The sequence below is a fragment of the Fistularia commersonii genome, chromosome 21 (assembly GCF_037954325.1).
Source record: "Fistularia commersonii isolate RoL2024-O1a breed Wild chromosome 21, RoL_Fcom_v1.0, whole genome shotgun sequence".
In the NCBI taxonomy this organism is placed as follows: Eukaryota; Metazoa; Chordata; class Actinopteri; order Syngnathiformes; family Fistulariidae; genus Fistularia; species Fistularia commersonii.
In genome coordinates this window covers 10,899,287-10,922,761 of record NC_141304.1, presented here as the reverse complement: position 1 = coordinate 10,922,761, position 23,475 = coordinate 10,899,287, and the positions used below count along the sequence as shown (strand labels likewise).

The 23,475-nt window shown below is 38.9% G+C and overlaps 1 protein-coding gene across 1 annotated transcript; it reads right to left on the bottom strand.

Moving 5' to 3' along the window:
• Positions 1–4,212: 4,212 nt before the first annotated feature.
• LOC147222281 (endothelin-3) lies at positions 4,213–19,751 on the bottom strand. Its single transcript, XM_086168306.1, has 4 exons — positions 19,477–19,751; positions 17,144–17,348; positions 7,984–8,136; positions 4,213–5,910 (listed from the first exon to the last, which is right to left on the bottom strand). Exons 1-4 carry the CDS (start codon positions 19,541–19,543, stop codon positions 5,844–5,846), a joined length of 492 nt encoding a protein of 163 aa, XP_086024432.1. The 5' UTR covers positions 19,544–19,751; the 3' UTR covers positions 4,213–5,843.
• Positions 19,752–23,475: the final 3,724 nt, after the last annotated feature.

Genomic DNA, 23,475 nt, shown 5'->3' with positions numbered 1-23,475 from the left:
ACCTGTTACAGTCAGAATAACAAACAAACTCAAAATTTACAAATAAACATTTCTGATATTTCAAAAAAAAAAAAAAAATCCATTCATGGAGTCAGTCAGTTTCTTGATCTGGTCAGAATCAACTTTTTGTGCAGCCGCAACCACAGCCTCCCAGACACTTTTCAGGTATACTGTTTATCTTCACTGTAAATATCCTGCTTAAGAAGGGTCCAAAAGTTCTCAATAGGATTTTAGTCAGGTGAAGGAGGGGGCCATGTCATTAGTTTTTCATTTTTAAGGTATAATAGCCAGCCATGCAGTGGACTACTTTGATGCATGTGATGGAGATGTCTTGCATAAAATCAATCTTCTTGAAACCTGCAGACTTTTTCCTGAACCAATGCTTGAAGGAAGCATCTTCTTAAAATTGGCAGTAGGTGTGAGTCGATCTTGAGCCAATTTTCAACCCGAAAAGGTCCATCTTTAATAATACCTGTCTGTACCAGAACCCCACCCCCACCTTGCTGGCGTCTGAGTCGAAGTGGAGATCTGTCTCTGTTACTGATCCAACCACGAGCCCATCCATCCATCTGCTCCGTGAAGAGTCACCCTCATCTCTTCAGTCCACAACACCTTTCAAAAATCTGTCTTCAGATATTTCCTGGCCCATTCTTGACATTTAACTTTGGTGTCTAGAGGTGGTTGGGTTTCAGCCTTTCTTACCACAACATGGTTGAGGTAAGAAAGTGTACTTGATGACACTCCGGGTAGGTTGCAGTTGTGGAAAAGGTCAGCACTGGAGGACAATGGGTTCTTGGTAGCTTCATGTTTGATTCTTCTCAAATCTTTGGGGGTTAATTTGTGTTTTTTGTTCTCGACACGTTTCTTGTGACCCTTTGCAACAAAACATTTGATGGTTCCATGATTACACTCCAATATCTTATATTGGGGCTTATAGTTCAAGAGTTCTGCATTCCTCTGAAAGCCTTTTTACATTTTTTTGACTTATCAGAGTCACTTAAATCTCTTTTTTTGGCCCATTTCTTCCGAGAAGAATCTGCCTAATAAGTATGCACACCTTGATATAGGGTGTTGATCTCCTTAGGCAACACCCTCCCTTTTTACACAAATACACCTCATATGAATTAAATCCAACGAGCATTCAAGTTTATACAACATGGAGATGGAAATTGTGGATGATACGGTCCAAATAATCACTTGCGTAATAATTATGCACACAATGTGCATAATGGGTTGATTTATTGTTCCAGTTCCTTTTGTGCCGGCCACATTCCTGATGCTCATCCTAAGGGAGGTCCGCGTTTCTCGGGTCTCCATCGCAGGGAAGATGCTACACCTGATCTCTGGACGGTAGCAGAGGAAAAAAGTAGCTACTGGGAGATAAAACAGCAACGGATGAAGAAATCAGGAAGTGGACTGGAAGTGGACTCCCATGCGGTCTCTTACAGCAGGTCCAGATGTTCTTTGATCATTCTTCACACGTGCACGTCACATCGTGACAAAAGCCAGGCTCCTAAAATCTGGGTGAAGAGTCATGCAGATGGAAAAGAACTATTTCTGTGTCTTGACATGCTGTTAAACAGTAATACCTACTCATGCATGTGCATCCTGTGCATCATGCAAATGCTGCATTTTAGTCATCTTTTGATGAATTGCAAAGTGAAACTCTTTCAACGGCTTCTGCCGTTTGTTACTCATTCTGAGTTACTTGGGAAACCAGTGGTTTCTGGCACCAAAAACACAAAAGAACCTGTCGTGGAGCTGATAATCAAATCAATGTGGTGGAAAGGAGATTTTGAGACAATTCTCCGGTAATATGTGGTCTTCTTCATATTTTGTAGCATGAAAGGGAGGGGCGCTAACCCAAATGCATATTGTTGATTTTCATAAAAATAAAAAAAGATAAATGGAAAAAATAGTACATTGAAATGAATAAATGAATACTTCATTGCATATTATTATATACTATATACACATGCACATACACATATAATACACATATACATATTTGCATGTATATAAATATAAGTAATGCTTTCTGCAATTGAAAAGGTTTCATTATAACAAGGAAAGATAGAAGCCGATATAATAAGAGCTGGTAAGAAGTGCAATTTTCCCAAAAGGCCTTACATGACTGCTTGTACCGTGGAGATTTTTTTTCTCCTCCTTTGGAAATCCCACTTTCATTACACCTTCACAAGCTTGGCTCATACCAACTGTTATTAGAAGATGAAAAGATGATGGGAAAAGCTCAAGAATGCTTAGATTAATTTTTTTCTGCACTGTCTCTTGCAGTTTCCCAGGTGTCTGAACATGTTATTCAGCTCAGGGCTGCCGTCAGTGGATATCGGGAGCAACCACAAACAAGGATTTATCCACATAATGATTCCTCTAAATCGTCTTTACTTGAATATTTCTGGTATGTCATTACAAGCACTTGTGGGCAAAGCAGGTACTTGAGAATTTTTGCGAAACATACCCAAAACAGGATTGTTTGCCACGGTGCATTGACGTCACTCGGACAAAAAGTGAAGGAACTGGAACAAACGGAGAGCCATTCTTTAAACATCCCTTGCTGGTGTCTTTGAAATATTAGTTTTGATGATTATATGTTGAAAAAAGTATGTTTAAAACCTGGACACAGAGACTTCTTGGGACCCTCTAATTGACAAAGATGTGTTTCAACAACATCCTAGAATCTTCTTTTTTTTTTTTTTCCGCTCCGCTTCGCCCGACGTTTTCGAATCAGCTTTGAGGTTAAGTGGCACAACTTTCAACGGAGCAAATCTGAGGGATGGCCGGGGGGACGATGTAGCATCTGGTTCAGTTTCAAAAATCTGTTGCTTCACAACAAAAGACTGTTAGTGTTTAAAAAGTCAAAAATTGAACCACAGGACACATCTTATCCCTGTTGGAAGCACAGAGCTGAGGATATTATCCAATAAGTAAGCCTGTTATCCACTCTAGAAACTCTCCAGAGGGATTTTTAACCACAGTAGACAGCTGATTGTTGAATTTTTCTCAAAGTTTACTGTCAAATAAAAAGTCTGGACTCTTCATAAATCATCGGACTTAGCATATTTATCTTAGCTTTAGTCAAGGAAAGTTATAGAAACCCAAGGGCTTTCTTTTTTTTGAAAAATGAATCAATAATCAAGATGGATGAGAAACAATTTGAAAGAAAAAAAGACTGAAATCCTATGATTTTATGCCCCTGGATTGATGGGAACAGTTAACCTTTATTTCTGCAGTGGCCACAAATAGTCAACTTTGGGCAACCAATGACCTTGCAGACAATGGCTTGATAATTGGTCGCCGCACATGATTTGTTGAAATATTTACCGTCACCTGATGTAAACGCTGTCACCAATCAATTGATTCAGAAGTGAAATCTGTGGTTCCGTAATGCTTAATGGCTTGACATTTCTTAAAATTAAAGGCGACGGGTCGGGGCCATCAAGTACAAGACCTCTGCAGCCCAGACACAGATTTTAGTCCTTCTCAAATTTCATTAATGGAATCATTTGGGTTCATGTTTCACAGCATGAGCCCAGCCCAAATTGTTTTCCTAATATTTTCCAGGTGTATTTTCTGTTTCTGAATCCATCTTCAGTGTCTGAGCCGCTGTTTGAGTTCCACCCCGGTCCCGTTTTACAGGACTGTTTCAACACTCGAATGCAAACCACAATTTTTTTTTATACCTTCCTTTTTTTCATGCTTTGAAATTGAACAGACCTAACTTCCAATAATAAACAATAAAAAAATGACTCTGAATGCTGAATTTCACTACACAAATAAACTTTCGGACCATTATTTTTAAAGAGATCAAAACAAATCAAGTGTTTGCATTTACAAGATGGTCAGCTGGGGATTTCTACTGACATTTTGCAAATGTGGCCCACTGCTCTCACTGCTTTGTTAGCATACTTGGTTGTCGTTTTTATGAATTACCAAGACTTTCGGTGGCCTTCAATATATAACCTCGGCTGTGTTTGAGAAAACACTGTTGTAACTTAAAAGTGCTACACCCTTAGACATCTCTCCGCAAACCACATTCCAATGATGATATGCTGTGATTTACATTGAGAAGTTGATTGATTATTTTTCTTTTTGTCAATGACAATATAATTTATTTCTGTATTCATATACAGTATATAGTGCCCAATTGTTCAAGGAAAAACAGAAGACAAATGAAATGTGCCATTAATTTATATATGGTACCGTACAAGATTATCAATTAGTATTATCAAATATACAATTATATGTTTGTATGTATAAATATATATACATATACATAAACCTTTATTGTACATTTTGGTATTCTATCAAAATATAGTTAAAAGCTCTTATATATGTTGAAACTTTTCATACAAATAGAATGTTGGCAGGGATTCGGCTTAATAAAACAAAATACTGTAAAACTCCACCAGCGGCGTCATCTTTATCAAAATCATCATCATGAAAAGACTCTGAATAATGAATATCTGGATGCAGATAACTTTGACAAACAAGCTCCATTTAGAATTAGGTATGAAGTTAGCATTGTGTGCCGCACACCTCCCTTTTTTTGGCTTAAATTAAGTTGTGGCGCTATTTAAAAAAAAGTTCCCAGTGACAAACTGATTATGTCCTCAGTAAATAAATTCACTTCAGCCTTCCAATTTTGCTACATAAAATTTGACCCTATTGGAATTTTTTCGCGAAAAATCATTTTTGTTTTCCTTTTTTTTTCTTCCCTGATACATACTGCAACTCTCTTTTTTTTCTGGATAAATCACGCGCTTGTCTTGCCAACATTCTCAAGATACGGAATTTTATAATTTTTATAATTAATCAATTTGTATATATTCCATCCCGCTTTTCCTGTTGTTTGGTCGTACGTGTTTTTAGACTGTGGGCTAAAACAAGGAACCCAGTGGGAGTGTTTATGTATGTAGGTATGCAGCAGAAATGAACTAGGTATACTTGTGATTTCAAAAACTATAAAAATAGTTTTCTTGTCGATAATAAAGGGTAATTTTTGTATTTTCTGGGACACTTGCTCTCCACAAGTGTAGGTCATTTTCCTCAGGCCAGATCTTTCACAAAGTTTGGTCATGTTTTGTTTGTTTTGTTTTTGGGTTTGGTGGGGCGTTGCCATGATTTAGCAAAAATGAAAAACCCTTACAATCATTGGCTCAAAAAAAAAGAGAAGAACAAAAAATTGGGGGTGTTAAAAAGTGAAAAAAAAAAAAAAAAAAAGTCAGTTGCTGGCCAAACAAAGATGAAACAAAAAAGGAAAGAAAAATAAATAAACAAGAGAATCCAAAAATTGACTTGTGCCCAGGGGCCTATTGCACTTCAAATCTTTTATATGTTTTCCGATTTGTTTTGTTTTTGTTTTTGTTTTTTTTGCCATGGGAGCATTATGACATAGGTTTCAGTGCCCGTGACAACTCTACAATATCGGTTTTGACGCCCCTGTGGAGATGCAGACACAAATGTCCCGCAAACAAAAACCTGGCTATGCTGAAGTCGGGGAGTCAAATGACAGCCAAACATACGTACGAACACCATGTCTTTCATATTGGACAAGTAGATTATCCTTAGCTGTGACAAGATAATGAAAAACATTGACACTTGCGAAACAGACAAGACAAAGGCCGCTTGCTTCCCTGCTGCTACCGCTCGCTTTTCCCTTTGTGGTTGCGAATTATCCGTCGGCTCTAATGGCAAGACAGGCAGCGAATTTCAACACGTGTCCATCTACATTCGCGTAGATATAGTGTACGGGCCGCTCCTCAAATTTCAGGCGTGTCTTCGTGCAAAGACAGCGCCGGTCCACATTAGAGGATGTCACAGGCTCATTTCGCAGCAGGCCTTGCATTCTTCCCGTCGGATTCAGGTGCCACCGGGGGGTTAATCCTCTGCCTGCAGGAGAAAAGACATCACGGGATGAAGAGAATTTGAATCGGATGTTGCCGATTTAGTCATATTGGACACAATCTTTCCAGATGATTTGCTCCTCTGTTTCAATTGGATCAACTCTCTGTGACCTTTTGACCTCTCTGACCCATCTCTAATATATGACGGGGTCATATATTAAATGATGAATGATAAAATTTTGCAAGAAAACTCAAAGAACATGACTAAATAAAAAATTACAAGGTAAAATTAAAACGTATGAAACAAAAGTATTGTTTTGAAATGCATTATCATTGTTGTTGTTCTTAATATTGAGGTATTTTTATCATTATTATTATTATTATTATTATGGGGGGCTGCTTTTGTTGTGGCATATTACTGAGGAAGAATAAAAAGCAGTAAATATGATTTGACATTTCTGATTTACCATCTCAGGTTGTGTCTGTTTCATCTGAATGTACTCTGACAAAGTGTGAGACGCTTTCGGTTATCAACCAAATCAGCTTTCGAAGTTTGCCGTCAATATCTCACTTTATCTTGAGCGAGTAAAGCAGCTTAGCGAAAAAGCAAAACTTTTTTTTTTTTAACCCTGTCCTCAAGCACATGTATGCCATTCCACTCCTTTACACTCAAGCAAAACTGAAATTGTGAAAGTGCATAGTCTGAAATCTGATAGCTAATGCTATTATATTTTTACCAATTATGATAACAATAAAAATAACTAAACAATTAATTGATTTGTTTATTTGTTAATTTATTTGTATATTAATCGAGTTATTCATTCAATCATTATCTTTACCACTTATCCAACACTCAGGGAGTGCTAGAAGCTATCACAGCTGTCGCCGGGCGAGAGGTTCACGCTGGGCCAGTTGCCCAAACATACACATATAGAGAACACATATAGACTCATGCAACCATTCATCCCTCTGTCATTCACACGTCCGGGCAATTTAGGGTCTCAAACTGACCTCCTACCTGTGTTTGGACTGTGGGGGGAAACCAGAGAACCCCATGCAGACACGGGGGAGAACATGCAAGCGACCAGGGACCTTCTTGCTACAAGGCAGAAGCTTTAACCACTGCGCCGCCTCATTTAGTTATTTGTCTATTTCACAATCAACTTTGAATATGAGCTATGATTAACTAATGCGCTTCTGATTTAAATCCTCTTGCGGCTCCGCCCATCCCGGTAGTTTTTCTACGTGACAGAGTTGCGTCTATATTTAGTCAGTCATGAGCAAGTGTTGGTTTAAATGTTTTGCGATGTGCCTCCTCTGTGAAATTGGCAATCGGCAAGTTGTGAAACGGAGATTGACTACAGTTAAATGACCAAATAAATAAGCATTGTTTTTTAAACATTCCCTTTAAATGTACCCACTGTATTTTCACATGTAGAAACATTTTGACGAAAAACACTGAGACATGTGTTGCAGGATTGTGAGTGGAGATACACATTGGCAAATAATAACACGTGCAAGACATTTTTTATAACACTTTATAAAAATCTGTACTAAATATTATGTGTACTATTGAAAAGGTAGGTTTTGTATTAATACACAGCTGAAACAATGACTGTTTTACCTTATATGGTAGAAACATACAATTAAAGCTGATTTTGTTGATGCCAATGTTTCATGGATGTGATTTCTGTTGTGATTCAAGTGGCACCAAACAAATCATTCACAGTTATATGATATTAGATTAGTATAAAACACCATGAATCGTGTAAAGACAAATTCATAATTTATCACATCCTGATAAATCGTGCGGCGTCTTTCGGCTGTGCAGCCCATCACTAACTTATAACAGAAGATCTATAGGATGCAGATTTCACCGAGAACCTCCGCAAACATCTATCGGATGACTCTTGATGAATTAACTTTCAAAAGGCTCCGATTTGATCAATTGTGCGGCAGAATTACGCGATTTTTTCAAATCATAGCTCACTATTTCATATGGCCATATGCAGATGTTATGTTTCATTTATTACAGTGATAATCCATGTGTCTCTTGTGTTCAGCTTTAACTCTCAGTGTAAATTCTAGTCAAGGTTTCCACATTTCTCAGTCAGTTTACCTGTCCATGCAGAATGTGCCACAGTTGGAGTCTGTATGCAGAGCACACAAACAGCGCCGGGCCTCGATCTCCCTTCTCCCCTGCTCAGCGCCAGTGGAGCGCCTCATTCGCAGGGACCCCTGGTAACTGGACATGCCGTATGGGACGGTGTGCCTAAAAAAGGAAACAAGATTTATATAAGAAATAGATATAAGTGGTTGGGTTGAATTCGTGCTCAACGCGTCTTTTAGCGTAGCGTTTCAAGATAATTTAAGACCGTTCAAAAATGGCAATATTTAACTGATTCATAATGATTTGTGTCAACACTTGCTTGAAAGGTTAACTCAGTTCTATTTTTAATTTCAACACCAACTGCTTCAAGTCCACAAAGTGATGGATTTCTGCAGAGGTCTTAATGGCCTCCTTGTTGAAAAATGCTGGACACTCAGAAAACTAACTTGAGTTACAGAACATTGAGTCTTCTGTAATTTTTTTTCCCCTTAAAAAGCTCCTTGTAATCAAGCCCATATTAGGAATCTTTTTATCTCGCCAATCTTCATCAAATAGCACTGAATCACTAAGCTGGTGGAACTGGATATGACAAACTATCACCATGTTCTCAACACATTCAACTTTGGTTGATTTTTCAATACTAAACACAAATGTCAGTTCTCAAACAGACATCAGCGTTTTTAGCAGTATTTATTTATTTATGTTGGTCACCTCACTCACGATACTGCCCAAACACATGTTTAAATGATTTGAATAAACGACTGATGTGAATCAGTTGCTGTAACACGGGGAGAAGTATGTAAGCGTAAGATTGGTCCAAAAACAACCTTGTCTCATCAATAAAATCTCCGTCCGATGGCTCCTAGATAGATTAAACCACAGTACAAGTCTATCAATATTTTACTGGCCACATAAAAAGAGCTCCAAAAAAAAACAAAAAACAAAAGACGTCAACATTCACACACAAAAGAGGAAAAAGAAGAAAATAAAAATAGAGATAAATGAATAAAAATAAAGAAGCCTCACAGGTTATTCCTTTAATTTGTTTTTTTTTTTGTAATTTATGTATTGGCACAGAGCTGCAACTATGTACAACTGCAATCTGAGCATAACATGAGCTAAGCTGCCCCTGCAGGTGGTCTCGAACCAATCGGCTCATTTACACCTTGATATTCCAGATACCCATATCCCGATCGCGTGTTAAAACGCCTGGTACAAATGAGGTCATTCATTTAAGTGAGCAGCTGGAGAGACTTAAAATGGACTCGGCGATGATGGGAACACATACGGCCTTATATACTAACCCGAAGACTAAGTGTGAATTTCCCCCTTGGGATTAATAAAGAACGCATCTACCGCTATTCTACCTTGGTGTCACTCTCTCTCTTAGAATACAAAAAGGTGAAGGTTCATGGAAATCAGTGTGAAGGCGGTTAACAGATGATAATCATAAATATAATGAAAATTGCCCTTTGTTATTGATATGTGTTTTGAAAGTATTAACTTTCATTGTTGAGTAAAGTTCACTAAATCAAAAACAAAAAAAGACAGATATGTGAAAAAGTACATGTCCTGTGTGCGTTGCATCTGGTTTACCAAACTACCCAGCACATGTATTTGCAATGTATGTGCGTAAATTTGTAAGCTTTTTTATGCATAATTATCATTTTAGTGAACATTTGCAACGATTTAAAGTCATGCATGCATGTGTTCACGCCTATAAAAACCAAAACCTTTCTGACACATTGTGTGAAAATTAAACAGAAATATATTAGCACTGAATTTTCCCAAGGTGACATATCGGTGACAAATACAGACTAAAACCTGCTTTTTGAGATTCTATAAATTTGAAGTGCAAGAGCAACTGTCCACAAGGCTGCTTCTCACAAACCTGTAATAGCAAGCTTTCATTTGCTACAACTCCACTAAAAACAATTCCTTGCTCTCTTGACATGTGAGGTTCCACAGGGGTCAATTTTAGAGCTCTTGGTATTTTAATTGTATTTTCTCCCATTGGGGAAATCTTTAGAAGGCACAGTATCACACTTGATTTGTATGCTGATGACTATCAGATATATGTCCCTTAAAAATGTAAAGATGCATTTTTTAGCGAACGTAATTCTGGTTTGTTTGGATGATCTTAAAGCATTGGGGGTCCGAAACTTTTTAGACTTTTACTGAGAATAAAACAGAACTGGTGGTGTTTGGACCTGGTTTCTTTAGTTTATGGTAGCAGGCAAATATCAAACCCATCCTTTCCAGATAGCGCTTTTAACCCTAATCCGCAGCTTTATTGTGTCTCAGCTGGATTACCGCAACAACGTTTATTTTACAGTCAGCCAGTTCTCTGTTCGCAGCCGGCAGCTGGTTCAAAATGCATCTGCACTGAACTGTTCGGCCCCTTTACTACTGCTTGGACCCTAAGGCCAGCTGACCAGCTGCTCCTAAAGGTACCCAGATCAATGTGGAAGCTTAGAGGGGACGGAGCCTCCTCATCTATGGCTCCAAACCTTATCAAGAAGTGCCTCTGCACTTTAGACAAACACTTTCACTCTATTTTTAAGATGCACCTTAAAAAAACATACTTCCACGTACTGGTCTTTGACCCTGCGTGAGATATTAATTTCATGGAATGTAATCATGGAATTATTTATTCATTGATGTTTTTCTCAACATCTCCCAGCATTTTAATTAGTATTTTTGAATATTTGTTATTGTTGTGTTGTTTGTTTAACGTCCTTTGTTTTTACCTGTAGATCTTTGTTCCAGCTGTTGCTTTTCAAAGTGCTTTGTAAATGATGTTGGTTGGGGTTTTCCACTTGTCTATTTTGTTGTGCATTTACAATATTACCTTTGTGTAATGCTACGTATATACAACATCTGAGGTTTCTCATGTGTATACATCACAATTATTTTTATACTGTATTTACTTTAAACTTTTTCTTGTTACATTGCACTCTCTGATGGCAGGTAAATGCACCAGAATTCTGGTAAACTTACTGCATGTCTTCAAATCACAATAAATTTTCTAAAAAAAAATTCTTTAAATGGGAAGAAATTCTTAATTCATTCTTCAAAAAAAATCAAAGAAAACGAAAATAAAATTGCATTTTTGCAAATACTCTCTTTTGCAAAAATGTGATTTTATTTTCATTTTGTTTGATTTCCCTCCCATTTAAAAAAAAAAAAATTCAAGAAATTAAGAAAAAAAGATTTAAGGAAACCATGAATCTAGAAGAAATAATCAAATATCTGTAATAACTGTTCCACAGATCAGAGGCAGTAACTTAAAAATCATAAATAGCATAATGAGTACAACGTAGCGCTACTTTTTGGGTTCCTAACAACGGAGTTGGACAAAAGCTACTCTAAGAAGCGCCTACTACATAATGCATCTATAAACCTGGATGTTCCTTTGACAAATGCGCTACCTCCAAGTCCAGCTTGTAAATCACAACACTGGCAACAGTTGTCCTGGCCCAGACAGCAGTAGTTGGTTTTGTACCAAAGGCAACCACAGGTGCTGCTATTTGGGTTACATGCATGCTTTTAAAATGTTGACGGGGAGAAATGCAGAGTATCTCCATCCGAGTGCTACCGGATTACACAGCACCGCGGTTAATAAGTGTGTTCTGGGGCTTCGGTGGGTGAATCGGGCGTGTGGCCTGACAACCACATGCCCGATCTACATTGCTGATGGATCTTCCTATTGAGATCGCGCCTTCGTACAAATCCTTATCTCCCCCGTTCACACCATTCTTTTGCTCAATCAGGAAGCAGCTTTTGGATCCTCGGCTTGGCTGGCCTGCTTTGACCTGCTGTACCCTCCGGCGTCGACCTCAGCCCCAGCTTGCTTTTGGCACGGGTTTGTCTTAAACAATTTGTAATAAATTCTCCTGCCAAAATGATTGGCCCTTCGTACTCCCTTCTCTTACTGTGCAGCAGTTTTGCCGCTTCCCCTTGCGACTCACAGCGAGATCCAACAAAACCACGACACTGCTGAGACTAAGCAACACCAAGGGAAGAAAAGTCCAGATTATCAACAATTTTTTTTTGAGTCGACAGAGTCATCAAAATGTCAGCAATATAACATTTAGAGAAAGTGCATAGTGCGTCACTCTTGCCAAGTCTTGCCCGGTTGTAACTGTCTAATTTCAGTCATAAAGTCTCAATGGGCTCATTTAAAAAAAAAAAAAAAATTCCAGGGTTGGGTGAAAGAGCAATATTTCAGACAGCACAGTCTTATTTCAATGTTTTAAAACTTCTAATTTGTTAAAAGGAAAATACACATCTTCTGGATCTACTAAGACAGTATTTTCTGACTCAAATTTGATTGACCAAGTAGTATTCTGTGCTTGATTTGTACTTTGGATGATGTAGCCATTTCACATTTCTGTTGTTACACGTCCGTGTACTCACTTGACTTCAGTAGAGTCACGTTGCGGTTCTTTGATTACTTCTCTGATCGGCAGAGAAGGTTCTAGGCCGTTTCGTGAAGAGCGTGGGGGGGGGGGCGTGCCAAGACTGCCACTCAAAACATTCGCCGTCTACATGTTGCGCAACACCAGTGCATTTCTGAAGCCGAGCACGGCAAGAGTCCCCGAAGTTTAAACCGCATCCCAGAGGATCCCAGTGGGGGGAATATCGGGTGGATCACGACGAGTGAGGGATCATTTTCTTCATCATCTCAAGAAAAGCCAGGGCTTTCCCCTAAATCGATCACACACAGTGAATTTGAGGGTGTGTAAAAAAATCCAGCTTCCTCTTGGGATGAGAATGCAGTGTGTGTATACTGGCTGGCGCGCCAGTCATCAAGCCATGTTTAGAAATTGCTTTTTTTTTTTCTGTGTTTGTATTGCGTTTTTGCAACATATGTATAAGGGGAGGGCGGCACGGTGGCGCAGTGGTTAGCGCTTCGGCCTCATAGCGAAAAAGGAGACCTTTTCTGTGGAGTTTGCATGTTCTTCACGTGTCTGCGTGGGTTATCTGGTTTCCGCCCGCAGGCCAAAAACATGCAGCGGGTTGGAAAAAATTGGGAAAATAGCGCAGAATGAGTGAGTGATTGATATTTGTTTGTAAGTGGCCCTGCGATTAACTGGCCGGGGTGTAACCCGCCTCTCGCTTGATGACAGCTGGGTTAGGCTCCAGCATCTCCTGCAACCTTGAGTGCGGGAGAAGCGGCAGACGATGGATGGATGTATAAGGGACATCGGCCTCGCATCCCATGTTACATTCGATAAATGCTTAAACTAAAAAAAACAAATCACCCCAAAAGTAAAAGTTATGTGTGATTGCTGACCTCCAAAATTATTGTGCGGGACATCTTCCACACCGATGAAATCAAAGTATCTTAAAATGCAGTGTTAATGTGGTCCCTGAAACGGAGCACCTTCATTATCCTCCGATTAGTTCCACTGCTGTTTCTGCCAGTTTTGCATGTTTAAGACTTGGTTTATCATTCTTGTATTTTTCTTAAATTTTTTTGTCCTTTTTTTGATGTCCATCCATCCATATTAATGTATAGCTTATATGCTGCTGACCAGCATTTTTTACTCTTGAAGAATTCAGTCAACATAATCAATTTAAAGGTGAAAACACGCACTTCAATACAACTTGATTGAACATCTGGATCAAATATTCTTGATATATTAACTGTTTTCTACCCATATTCACACAACGCCTCCTCTATGTCAGGATCCCGATCACCCCGTTGATGTATTTTCTGCGCCTCTTGACCTCTATTTTCGTGAAATGAAATATCCACCCTGCCAGTGACCTGTGTGACACCTGTTTTCCTGCAGATTGTGAAAACATATGTCTTAATGGAGTATCTTCAGACGTGAAGGATCGTACAACTTAACCTCGTCTCACCCCTTGTAGAACAAATAGCACGTCTTCCATGTTTTCCAGGATCTTTTGTACCATCTTAATACAATATTACAATACATCAAAAAATATTAGACCTGATTGTTGATTATGCCAATGGATGATGAACCTCATTTTTCTAATAGCGTAGCATCCTTATCGATCCCATGGGTGATTTGCTGAGCGGCCATGTTTTCCAGTTACTGGATTTTAAGGGTATTGCATCATATCGAACAACCAAGGGGGGTGTTCCTGAGCCACTAAGGTATTTTATCAAAATATCCACTTGGTGATAGAGTATAACCCCTTGAGTGATTCGTACTGTCTTCGCGGCTTCACGCATGTGAAAGCCCACCTTTTTTTCCCCCCTTGCTCCCTTTGGATTTTTAGATTCCGATTCTAATGACCCTTTAAACCCAACAAATGCTTTTCCACTCTCAGAAACATCCTGTAAAGAGCTTACGTCTACACCTCGACACCCGTGAGCCCAAAGTGAAATGAGGATGGGTTATTTAGAGAAGAAATGGAAAGGAGTGTCATGTCCAGATTTTTTTTTTTTTTTTAATCTGCAACCTAAATTTGAGAAAATATTGAAAGATGAGGAAAAATACGGATCTTTCCTTGGGTGTGATTTACAGAGATATTCTTCCAAGGGGGAGGATATGGAAAACCCTGACCTCTGTTGATGTACTGCTTTAAAAATACTGGTTGTTTCCAATCAGTTGACAGATGGGACGTTTAAATGCAATATTATGGACGGCGTCATCTCTTCTGTGACCCCACATGGGTCCATAGAACTTTAGGTCCAAAGTAATCCAATGGCCCTAAGAGCAAATACGACAAAGTTAACCTTTATTACTATATGACACTAATTTCTTCATTCCATTAGATCTTTGTAATTAAGGGCCCCTAAATGTTTGTTTACCTGATTCTTACTTACATTGCTTGCAATGATTGAAAAAAAAGTTATTGAACTGATAAATGTCAATGAACTCATCAACACACTTCCAATTGGCTGACTCACATGATTGAAGGCTGTAGAAATACTGATTTATCAGCGTATATATAATATAAGAATAAGTCTAAGGCACTTTCCAATGGCCATGTAAATATTGAGACCAGGGGAAAAACTGGTTTCCGGAAGGGAGCAAAAAAAAAATGGAACTGCAGACTATAATTGTGTAAAAGTGAGTATGGGTAGTGATAAAAATGTTAAATCTGATAATACACATATTAGGAATCATCCAAAGAGCAGCCCGCTATTACCAGTGAGATAAAGGAACTGTATTTTCCCCAGACCTTGTCAGAGAGGAAATATCGATGCAAGGTTTATAAGCCACCTTGATGGTTGTAAAGTAGTTTTAAAAATGGATGATTTGGCCCAGAGGTAGATTGACCTTGCTGCTGCAGCCGCAGGCGCTCATAAAAGTTGGTCCCCCGAGAAGCTCAGTTCATTACGATTCATTTCGGTTGTTCAAACACTTTCGCGTTCTCCCGCTGACTATCACTGCTGCAGTGAGTGCAAACCTGCAAACGGTTTTTGGGTTACAGTGACAATGCTCTGCCAAAACAAACCAAAAAAAAAAAAAAAAAAAAAAAAACAGTTCCACTTCTAGTTGTTAGTTACAGGTAAGTCTTTTTAGGTGTTGTTGACTTCCAGTCAGACCTCTATATCTGCAGGAGCGCACAAAGTAATGCGTGCGTATAAAACATTTCACACAGCCTGAAATGCATCCAAAGCCAATTTCAAGACTGCAGACACAGAAGTCATCTGGTGGTCAGTGTGTACTGAGTCACTTCATCCACTGAGTAAATCAGTGGGTACTGTACCGAAAAAGAGTTTGTCAGCTGCATAACTGGGTGAGGAGATGAGGCCCTAAAATCAGTATTTTTTCAAGGGAAGTTCTGCATGCGGTCTTGCGAGAGAATAACAATCGCCTTACTGCTCTCTACTGGCAGAAACACTTGTGGCCACACCTCAGCGAAAGGTTTGTAATCAAATAGATGATCGCAGGCAGATACCGGAACATGTGCATGCACACACACACACACACACATTCATACAGTGCCAACTCGCACCCCACCTGTTTCCCAAGAGACACTGGCTGAAAGGTGTGTTTTCACACTCTCTGAAATCTTAATTAAAGTAGATTTGCCCTGAGGCCTCTACTGAGGAGTCAACAAAACTGATAAATGTGTACTCTGGCTGTGCTCTAACGCAGCTGCTCTTGTTTTGTTTCTTTTTCCTTTTTTGTTTTTGTCAGAAAACGAAACAAAGCTCAACTGTAGTTCGGAGAAGGTCGTACTAACAAGAAAGCGGAGAAGTTCTACAGCGAAATTACAGCAAATCAGTTATTATTAGATGGCATTGCACTGAAAAGAAAATATGAACAGAATAATACCTGTAATTGTGATAATTATTTATGCTGGTAATGTAATTAGTAGTAGTGGTTTTAGTTGCAGAAGTTGTTCGTATATACATCTGAACCGTGTGTCACAAAACGGCCTGAAGCTCCTCATTTTTTCCCAGCCATTACCTTTCCAGGAAAGAAAAGAAAAAGCTCTTATCGAGGATGTCACGGGAGAAGGAACGAGCTTTGGGAGGTGCGACATAAGTGAGCGCAGTCACAAACCAATGAGACGAACAAATGTTGCATGGAGGACATGCAAAGAGCGCATGCCTGTTTGCACTCGAAGACTTTACATACACGGCCCCAGCGTGACTTATCAATGCTGAATTATCAATTTTGGGCAAAATCAAAAGGTTGCATTGGTGTCCATAAACCATGAGATGCCAACATCACATTGATAGACATGAAGTAAGTCCAATCTACCGCTGGCAGCTTTTCTGTTCTTTGAATGCAAGCAAGAAGCAAACTGTTGAGTTTGCACAAGTTACTGATGCAGGTGTTGGGATCGTTCAGGATACTTAAAAAAAACTACTGGATATATATGAGCTGGAGATGTGATGTATTTTAACTTGTCAAATGTCACTTATTTGCACTTGGTACAACAATTTCACCTCTGCCTCCGTCTGCGAGAATTCATTCGAGCCTTCCGAATCAAGCGTAATGACTTTAGTACGTTTGAGATCGAGAGAAAAATTTGGAGATTGAACCCTCAACCTCCCGTCGCAACGTCGCCGCTTGTCGGTTTGAATCGCAACCCGACCGCCGCCCGTGGTGTGACCCCGTTTTTGCGACGGGACCTCCCACTGCCTCCACCAAGGGGGGGCCACGATTGACTGACGTATCTATGTTGACGTCACACGGTGTGATGTCATGAGTTCACACGTCTTTCTTACTCTGGCGTGTTGATCCAGATGATGTCCAAATGACAGTAATACACGCACTCCTTGTCTCTGTACGAGTAGCACGTGCATCTCTTCGTGCGCCCCCTGGCCTGCGGGGCCTCGTCGCCCAGATCATTCGATCCGCGGGTCACGATCGTATTCAGCTTCAGCTGCTCCTCCTCCCATCTCTGGCTCACATCCTTTCTTGCCGAGGAACCTGAAGGACAAAAAAGAGATCCGATGTAAAACCCGCCTGGTCGGGAAAGGAAACCTTTGGCCTTTAACCTCCCATCCAGAGTTTGAAACTTTCTTTATATGCAAAAATACACCTCCCTTCATTTCTGTGTTCACGCACAACTGATGGAGCATCACCGCATCACTTCACGACACACCGTCGTAAAAAACTTCACGCGACTTGTATGCTTTTCCTGACAGTGATTAAATCATTTGTAAATACTGTTTAACTTTGACGGGTCCCAGTTGCTTTTCTTTTTTTTTTTTTATATGATTTTTCCCAATAAAACTCAAGTGCTTGTAAAATTAGACCCCCCCCTCCTCCTCCCAAGAGAAGTGTATAACATAGAAAAAATAGAAGCGACCTGCTGTTGTCTAAATTTACAGAATAATCACCTAATGAAGTTAAGATGGTGTGTCGGTCTCAGGCAAGTATGTCGGCACTGCGGAACATATAAGACCGTCTGGCAGTTGATCTTTCTCCCGTTGCATAACAGCGAAAGGCCGCCTCGTCGGGTTTACTCTGGAATCTGTATGCGGATCCCGGTCCATACGGTCATACTGGATTTATATTCTGTAAGCACTGTTTCCTTGAACTGCTTGGTATTTATAGACCAACAGCAGCACTCATCACTTACTAAAAGTCAGTGTGAAGATGCTACTTTCTTTTTTTTTCCCGCTTTTTAATGGATCTCCTGGAACCGAGCGAAGTCGGGAGACGTCTGGAGATAAGCATGAATCATATTCTCTGTAATTCTGGGGTAATTCTCAAAAAAAGTTGTTGATTTATGTGAAACAGCTGGAAAGGAGTCTATAAAAATCAAATCTTGTATAGAAATAACCTGCCATCGCCATGGTAACGGCATTGGTGAATATCAATTAGGTTCCTGGTCGCTTTGAGTGTCATAGCCTTAACATGAACCTGATGTTTTGAGCCCCAAATCCATTGTCATCTCACTTCAAAACTATAAATTCAAGCTTTAAAATATGGAAATATTGCACACAAAAAGTCAGTTATATGAAAATTAAGTAAATACAACTTGAAAAAATTTGTAAAAAAAAGAGCATATAATACATCACCTTTTGGAACACAAAATGCTTTAAACTCACTATTTCCTATATATTCCCCCCAAGAGATTCTGTGAACCCCAACCTCAAAGTTCTGACCACACCCACGGAGAGACACATGTCTGAGCCACGTTTTTGTCCCATTTACAAACCAACCACACTGTTTGGGTTTTTTTAGTTATTTATTTATTTTTTGAATACGCATAGTCAGGAGCCAACATGACCTCAACTGTATCAAAATACTTTGTCTCACAGTCAGTTAAAATAAATCAATAGGATAATCTGTGACTGTATGCATACGGTATATGTATATATATTATTTTTTATTCATTTTTTTATCTAAAAAAGAACTCATTGACTTACGTGAGTTGCATTTATGTTCAGAATCAAACATTATGTTCGTCCGCAGGCACAACTATTCTGACTTTCAATTCACATGTAAATCAAACAGATCGTTTTATGAAGGTGCAAAAGAGCAATACTAACCTGATCATCTCATCGATTTATCACCAAAAATGTCATGTAAATCATGTATTTACAATGACCTTATTGGTTGTTTGAACTGAGAAGAGCACTTTTTTTTCAAACATGCAGATACACATGCAAACGTATGTATGCCTTTTCCCTATTTGTAAAATAATACATATTAATCTTTTTTTTTTTTCTTTTTGGGGGAAACTAGCGTGTCAGTGATTGCAGTTCTAACGCGCCACATCTCTCGGATCAGATCCCTTTACTCTTTGCTACCTGGTGACATTTTCACTTCTGGATGAACTGATTCATCGGTTACATCAGTTCACAAATTGCAATACATGTTTATATACATATATATGTATATACACACACACATATATGTATATATGTATTCATACATAATTATCAAAGACTTTAAGCTGACCTTCCTAGACCTGTTACAGGTATCAGGACTAATAACCCATACTTTTCTGTGGCCCCATCCCAGCTGCGCAGTGTTTTGCCACGCAATAATTTCTATAACAAAGGTGATAGATGATAAAAGTCATGATAAAAAGGTTGTAACTTACTTGCAAGAGATGCTGTCAGCAAGATCAGAACCACAACTCCCAGATCAAGCGATGACACATTAGCCATCACACGAGAAACATGAGAGATTAAAAATAAAAATGGAAAGACAAAAAATAAAAAATAAAAAAATACGAGGATGCTCGGTCCCACTGAGTGTAAATCTCCCAGGGTCCTGAGTGTGAGATTTTTAGCAGGAGTTTGGTTTCTGTTATTTTAGGACGTCCTGATAAAACATCTCATCTTGCAAGTGGCTGCTGGCAGCCTGAACAGCAGCTGCTGCAACTCTGAGTTTGCTTCCAACTGAGCCTGCTGCTGCTATTATCAACTGACAGCTCAGTTGCAAGCTAACTGTAACATCAGTCAGCTTCCTGTTTGGCCTGTCAAAATAAAAGTCCAGCTAAACTACCATGTGTCAGTATGTGTGCGTCTAAGTGTGTATGAATGTGTGTGTGTGTAGGCTTCCATTAGGGTCAAAAAAACACTTTTTATTCAGGAACCAGGTCTACTCTCAAAAGATCCAGAAATATACATATTAATAGCCATATTTACAACTAAATTCCATGCAATTTGTGATCACAATAAGCACTTCTAAATTAAGGATTTAAAAAATTATCTCAACAAATTCAGATAAAATTGCAGGCCAATAAAGCATGGCATTGAAACTCAAATTGTTTGATTTTGAGTATCCATCTTGCAAGTGACTCCTCCCTCCACCCTTCCAATTCATAAATAAAATCCAATTATTTTGTATCTGCTTCTTTTTGAATATGTGTAAATTAATATAATAATATTAACAATAATAATAATAATAATAATGATAATACTACTACTACTACTAATACTACTAGTGATAATAATAATCATAATTATAATAATCATCACAATAAATAATCATAATCATAATAATAAACGTGTTTTTTTTTGTTTTTTTTTCACTGTTTTACCGGCAATGGGTGCAAATCTTTCATCAAATTAATAATGATCCTTGATGAATCCCATTCATGCGGTGTCTCTTTTAAAACCCCGACGCACTTTTTTGTATTTTGTAATACATTTTTTTCCACTTCCTGCCGTCGTCTGGTTACTCAAGGAGAAGTGACAGTTGAGTCTGCGCTCAACAACCGCTTAGTGCTGCTCATCGCTGCTTCCAAAGGGGACCTACTCAGGGATGCTCCATCCCACAGAGGTAAAATTCCCCTGTCGGCCTGAGGGGAGGACACCCCCTCCGCTGGAATGTCACCTGTTTCCTACAAAAGAAGAAGAATACCAGAGTCCGTCTGCATAAATAGGAGTCAAGTCTTTCGCTATGTGATAGATTCGTTTTTGGGTTCACCCGTGATGAACTGAAACAGCTCTTTTAATCCATTCCTGACTTTTGAGGGAAAGCTGGAAACCATTACTGTTGTTTATCACACACTTTGTCAAACTGCATTCTCTGGGAAATGTTTCAATATATATATCCTTTTCCAAATCAGCACTATAATGTTTTTGTCCGTTTATTTTAACACATGTTCCAAGGAGCATATCGGTTTGTTGAACCCATTTCCGGGGATTTTCACTTTTTGCAAAGCTATACATAAAGAGTTCATACTCATCCAAATTTGTTTTTTGAAGAATAAATGTTTTGGCCTCCGTTGTATCTGATCCGAACTGAAAAACATACACAAACACTGACTAACACCAGCATATTCTAATTCTGAAAGTGAATGCAGTTTCTATTGTTTTCATGTGACATGGTCAAAATCACTTTTTGAGTTAAAGTGGTAGATTCAATAAGCGGTTCGACCGACCCGCTGACGAAACATAAGACTCAAAGCCATGCATCACCCGAGGCTGGCAGAAGTTACACTCCACATCCGCAATCTGAGTGGTTCGCAATCAACAGCCGTGAGACAGCGGTGACTTGATCTGTGAGTAACCGGATGAGCATTCGCCCAAATGCTGAGGTGAGGAGATCTCAGGAGACGCTGGATCACAGGACAATTTAAAATTCAGCTCACGGCATGATTTCCTTTTTGGGTGTTTTGAGACGACACAAGAAAAACAGCGGGGTAACCTCTACGACGGGGTAGTCGAAGGTGGAAGACCACCCGGAAGGCACGAGGGAAAGAAAAACACAAGGCGACATTGAACTTGAGGTGACATGAATGGTCGGTCTACTCGTACAGGTAAAGACGGAGGGGAAAGACTTTCTGCTCGTGTTTTTCTTTACATTTAAAGTCCTCTTAGACGCTTTCGTACAAAAGACAGCCGTGATTTGCCAGAACCTGATGTTTCACCATTATATGCCCTCTTGTGGATGAATGGCTCAACAGCCCCGTCACCTTTACGGTCACATAATGTGTCTGTCGGCAGTGATGGGGAAATGTCAGACACATATATCTATATATATCTAAAACTATGCTATGTGTATCTATATATATATATATATATATCTGTGTATGTACGATCAGTGTATGTGTTTGTTTATATAAAAACATACCACCATTCAAAGTATGATGTGTGTGTGTGTGTGTGTATACATATACATACATACATATACTACTCTATCCATATATATATATATATATGTGGGATCTTCAATCTATCTATATACATGTATATATTGATCTTTCGCTGTAGATCTTTATCTATGTGTATATATGATATGTATATATATATATGTGTGTGTGTGTATATATATATATATATATATATATATATATATATATATATAAATACAAATACATATTGTATATATATATATATATACAATATGTATTTGTCTATGGGGTCTTCCTCAAAATGAATCAATGAAATAAATGAATTCATAAATGGATGATAAATACTTGTGTAAGGTGTCTCTACCTTTGAGTCTTGGTTAGATGAAGACCTCAAAGCGTCGTTGAAAAAGAAAAGAAAAACATCTTAAACTTAAATGCAATAAAATCATAAGCACATTTTTTTCCTGCAAAGGCTTGTCTTCCAAGCTTAAAAACAATCTTTTTTTTTTTTTTTTTTAAATATACTTTACACTGTAAAGCACTTATATTTATGTGTCCTTCTATCCATATACACACTTATAAATAGCCCAGGCCTCTCCACCCCATTATAACAGTTTATTAAAAATGTCCACACATCTGAGCCGCAGAGCCGGGTTACAGTCACGCAAACTTGCGTCAATTATTAGGGGGTGGTGTTATGTCTGCCTAAGATATTGTATCTACCCTGAGCTTGGCCGGCTCCGCATTTGAATTCTGCTCTCGGCCTTTAGCTCCTGGAGCAGAGCCCATCCTGCTGCTAGAATTTCAGCCTCGGAGTGACTGTTTACTTGCGTCTAAATCAATGCTGTAGCCGAAGGGCGATGTGTGTAAACCGGCCCTCAAGGTATGCGGGGTGAGGACCCAGGTGTATAGCGGACTGTAAAGAGCTACATGTGTGGCCCAGATGGGATCCACATGTGTATAGAAGGAGGAAATGTTCACTTAATGCAGAAATAAAGTCACTATTTTGATATTTCCTAGAGTCCAATGCAGTGGAGATCACTAGATAAAAACTATAAAGCAGTTTCGATTCTTTTTTTTTTATGCTACACTTGCGTGTCCTTGAACTATTTAAGGAAAATCCAGATGAAATTAAGATGTTTTTCTAAATCTAGGGGACCAGATGTGTGAGTTTCGGTATCTATACCATATATTGTTGTTGTAATTCAGCTCCTGCAGGATCAACTGGAAATATTGCAGAAAAGTGCGAGTACACTGTGTTTCAAAGCCGGGTTTTGCATTTCGGTGTTAACGTGTCAACACGACAAGGGATAGTCAAACAATTCATTTGACCTCAGAATTTGCGTAGTTTCTCTAAAAACACATAATCCTTCCATTCATCACAAAAAAAAATTAGAAACATGGCTTTCGATGCACAGGAAGGGATGAAAAATGGTTATATGGCAATAACTGTTAATTTCAGCTGTCAGACTCGTGCAGTGGATGGGAAGGTCAAGTGTAAAGTGGGACCAAAAA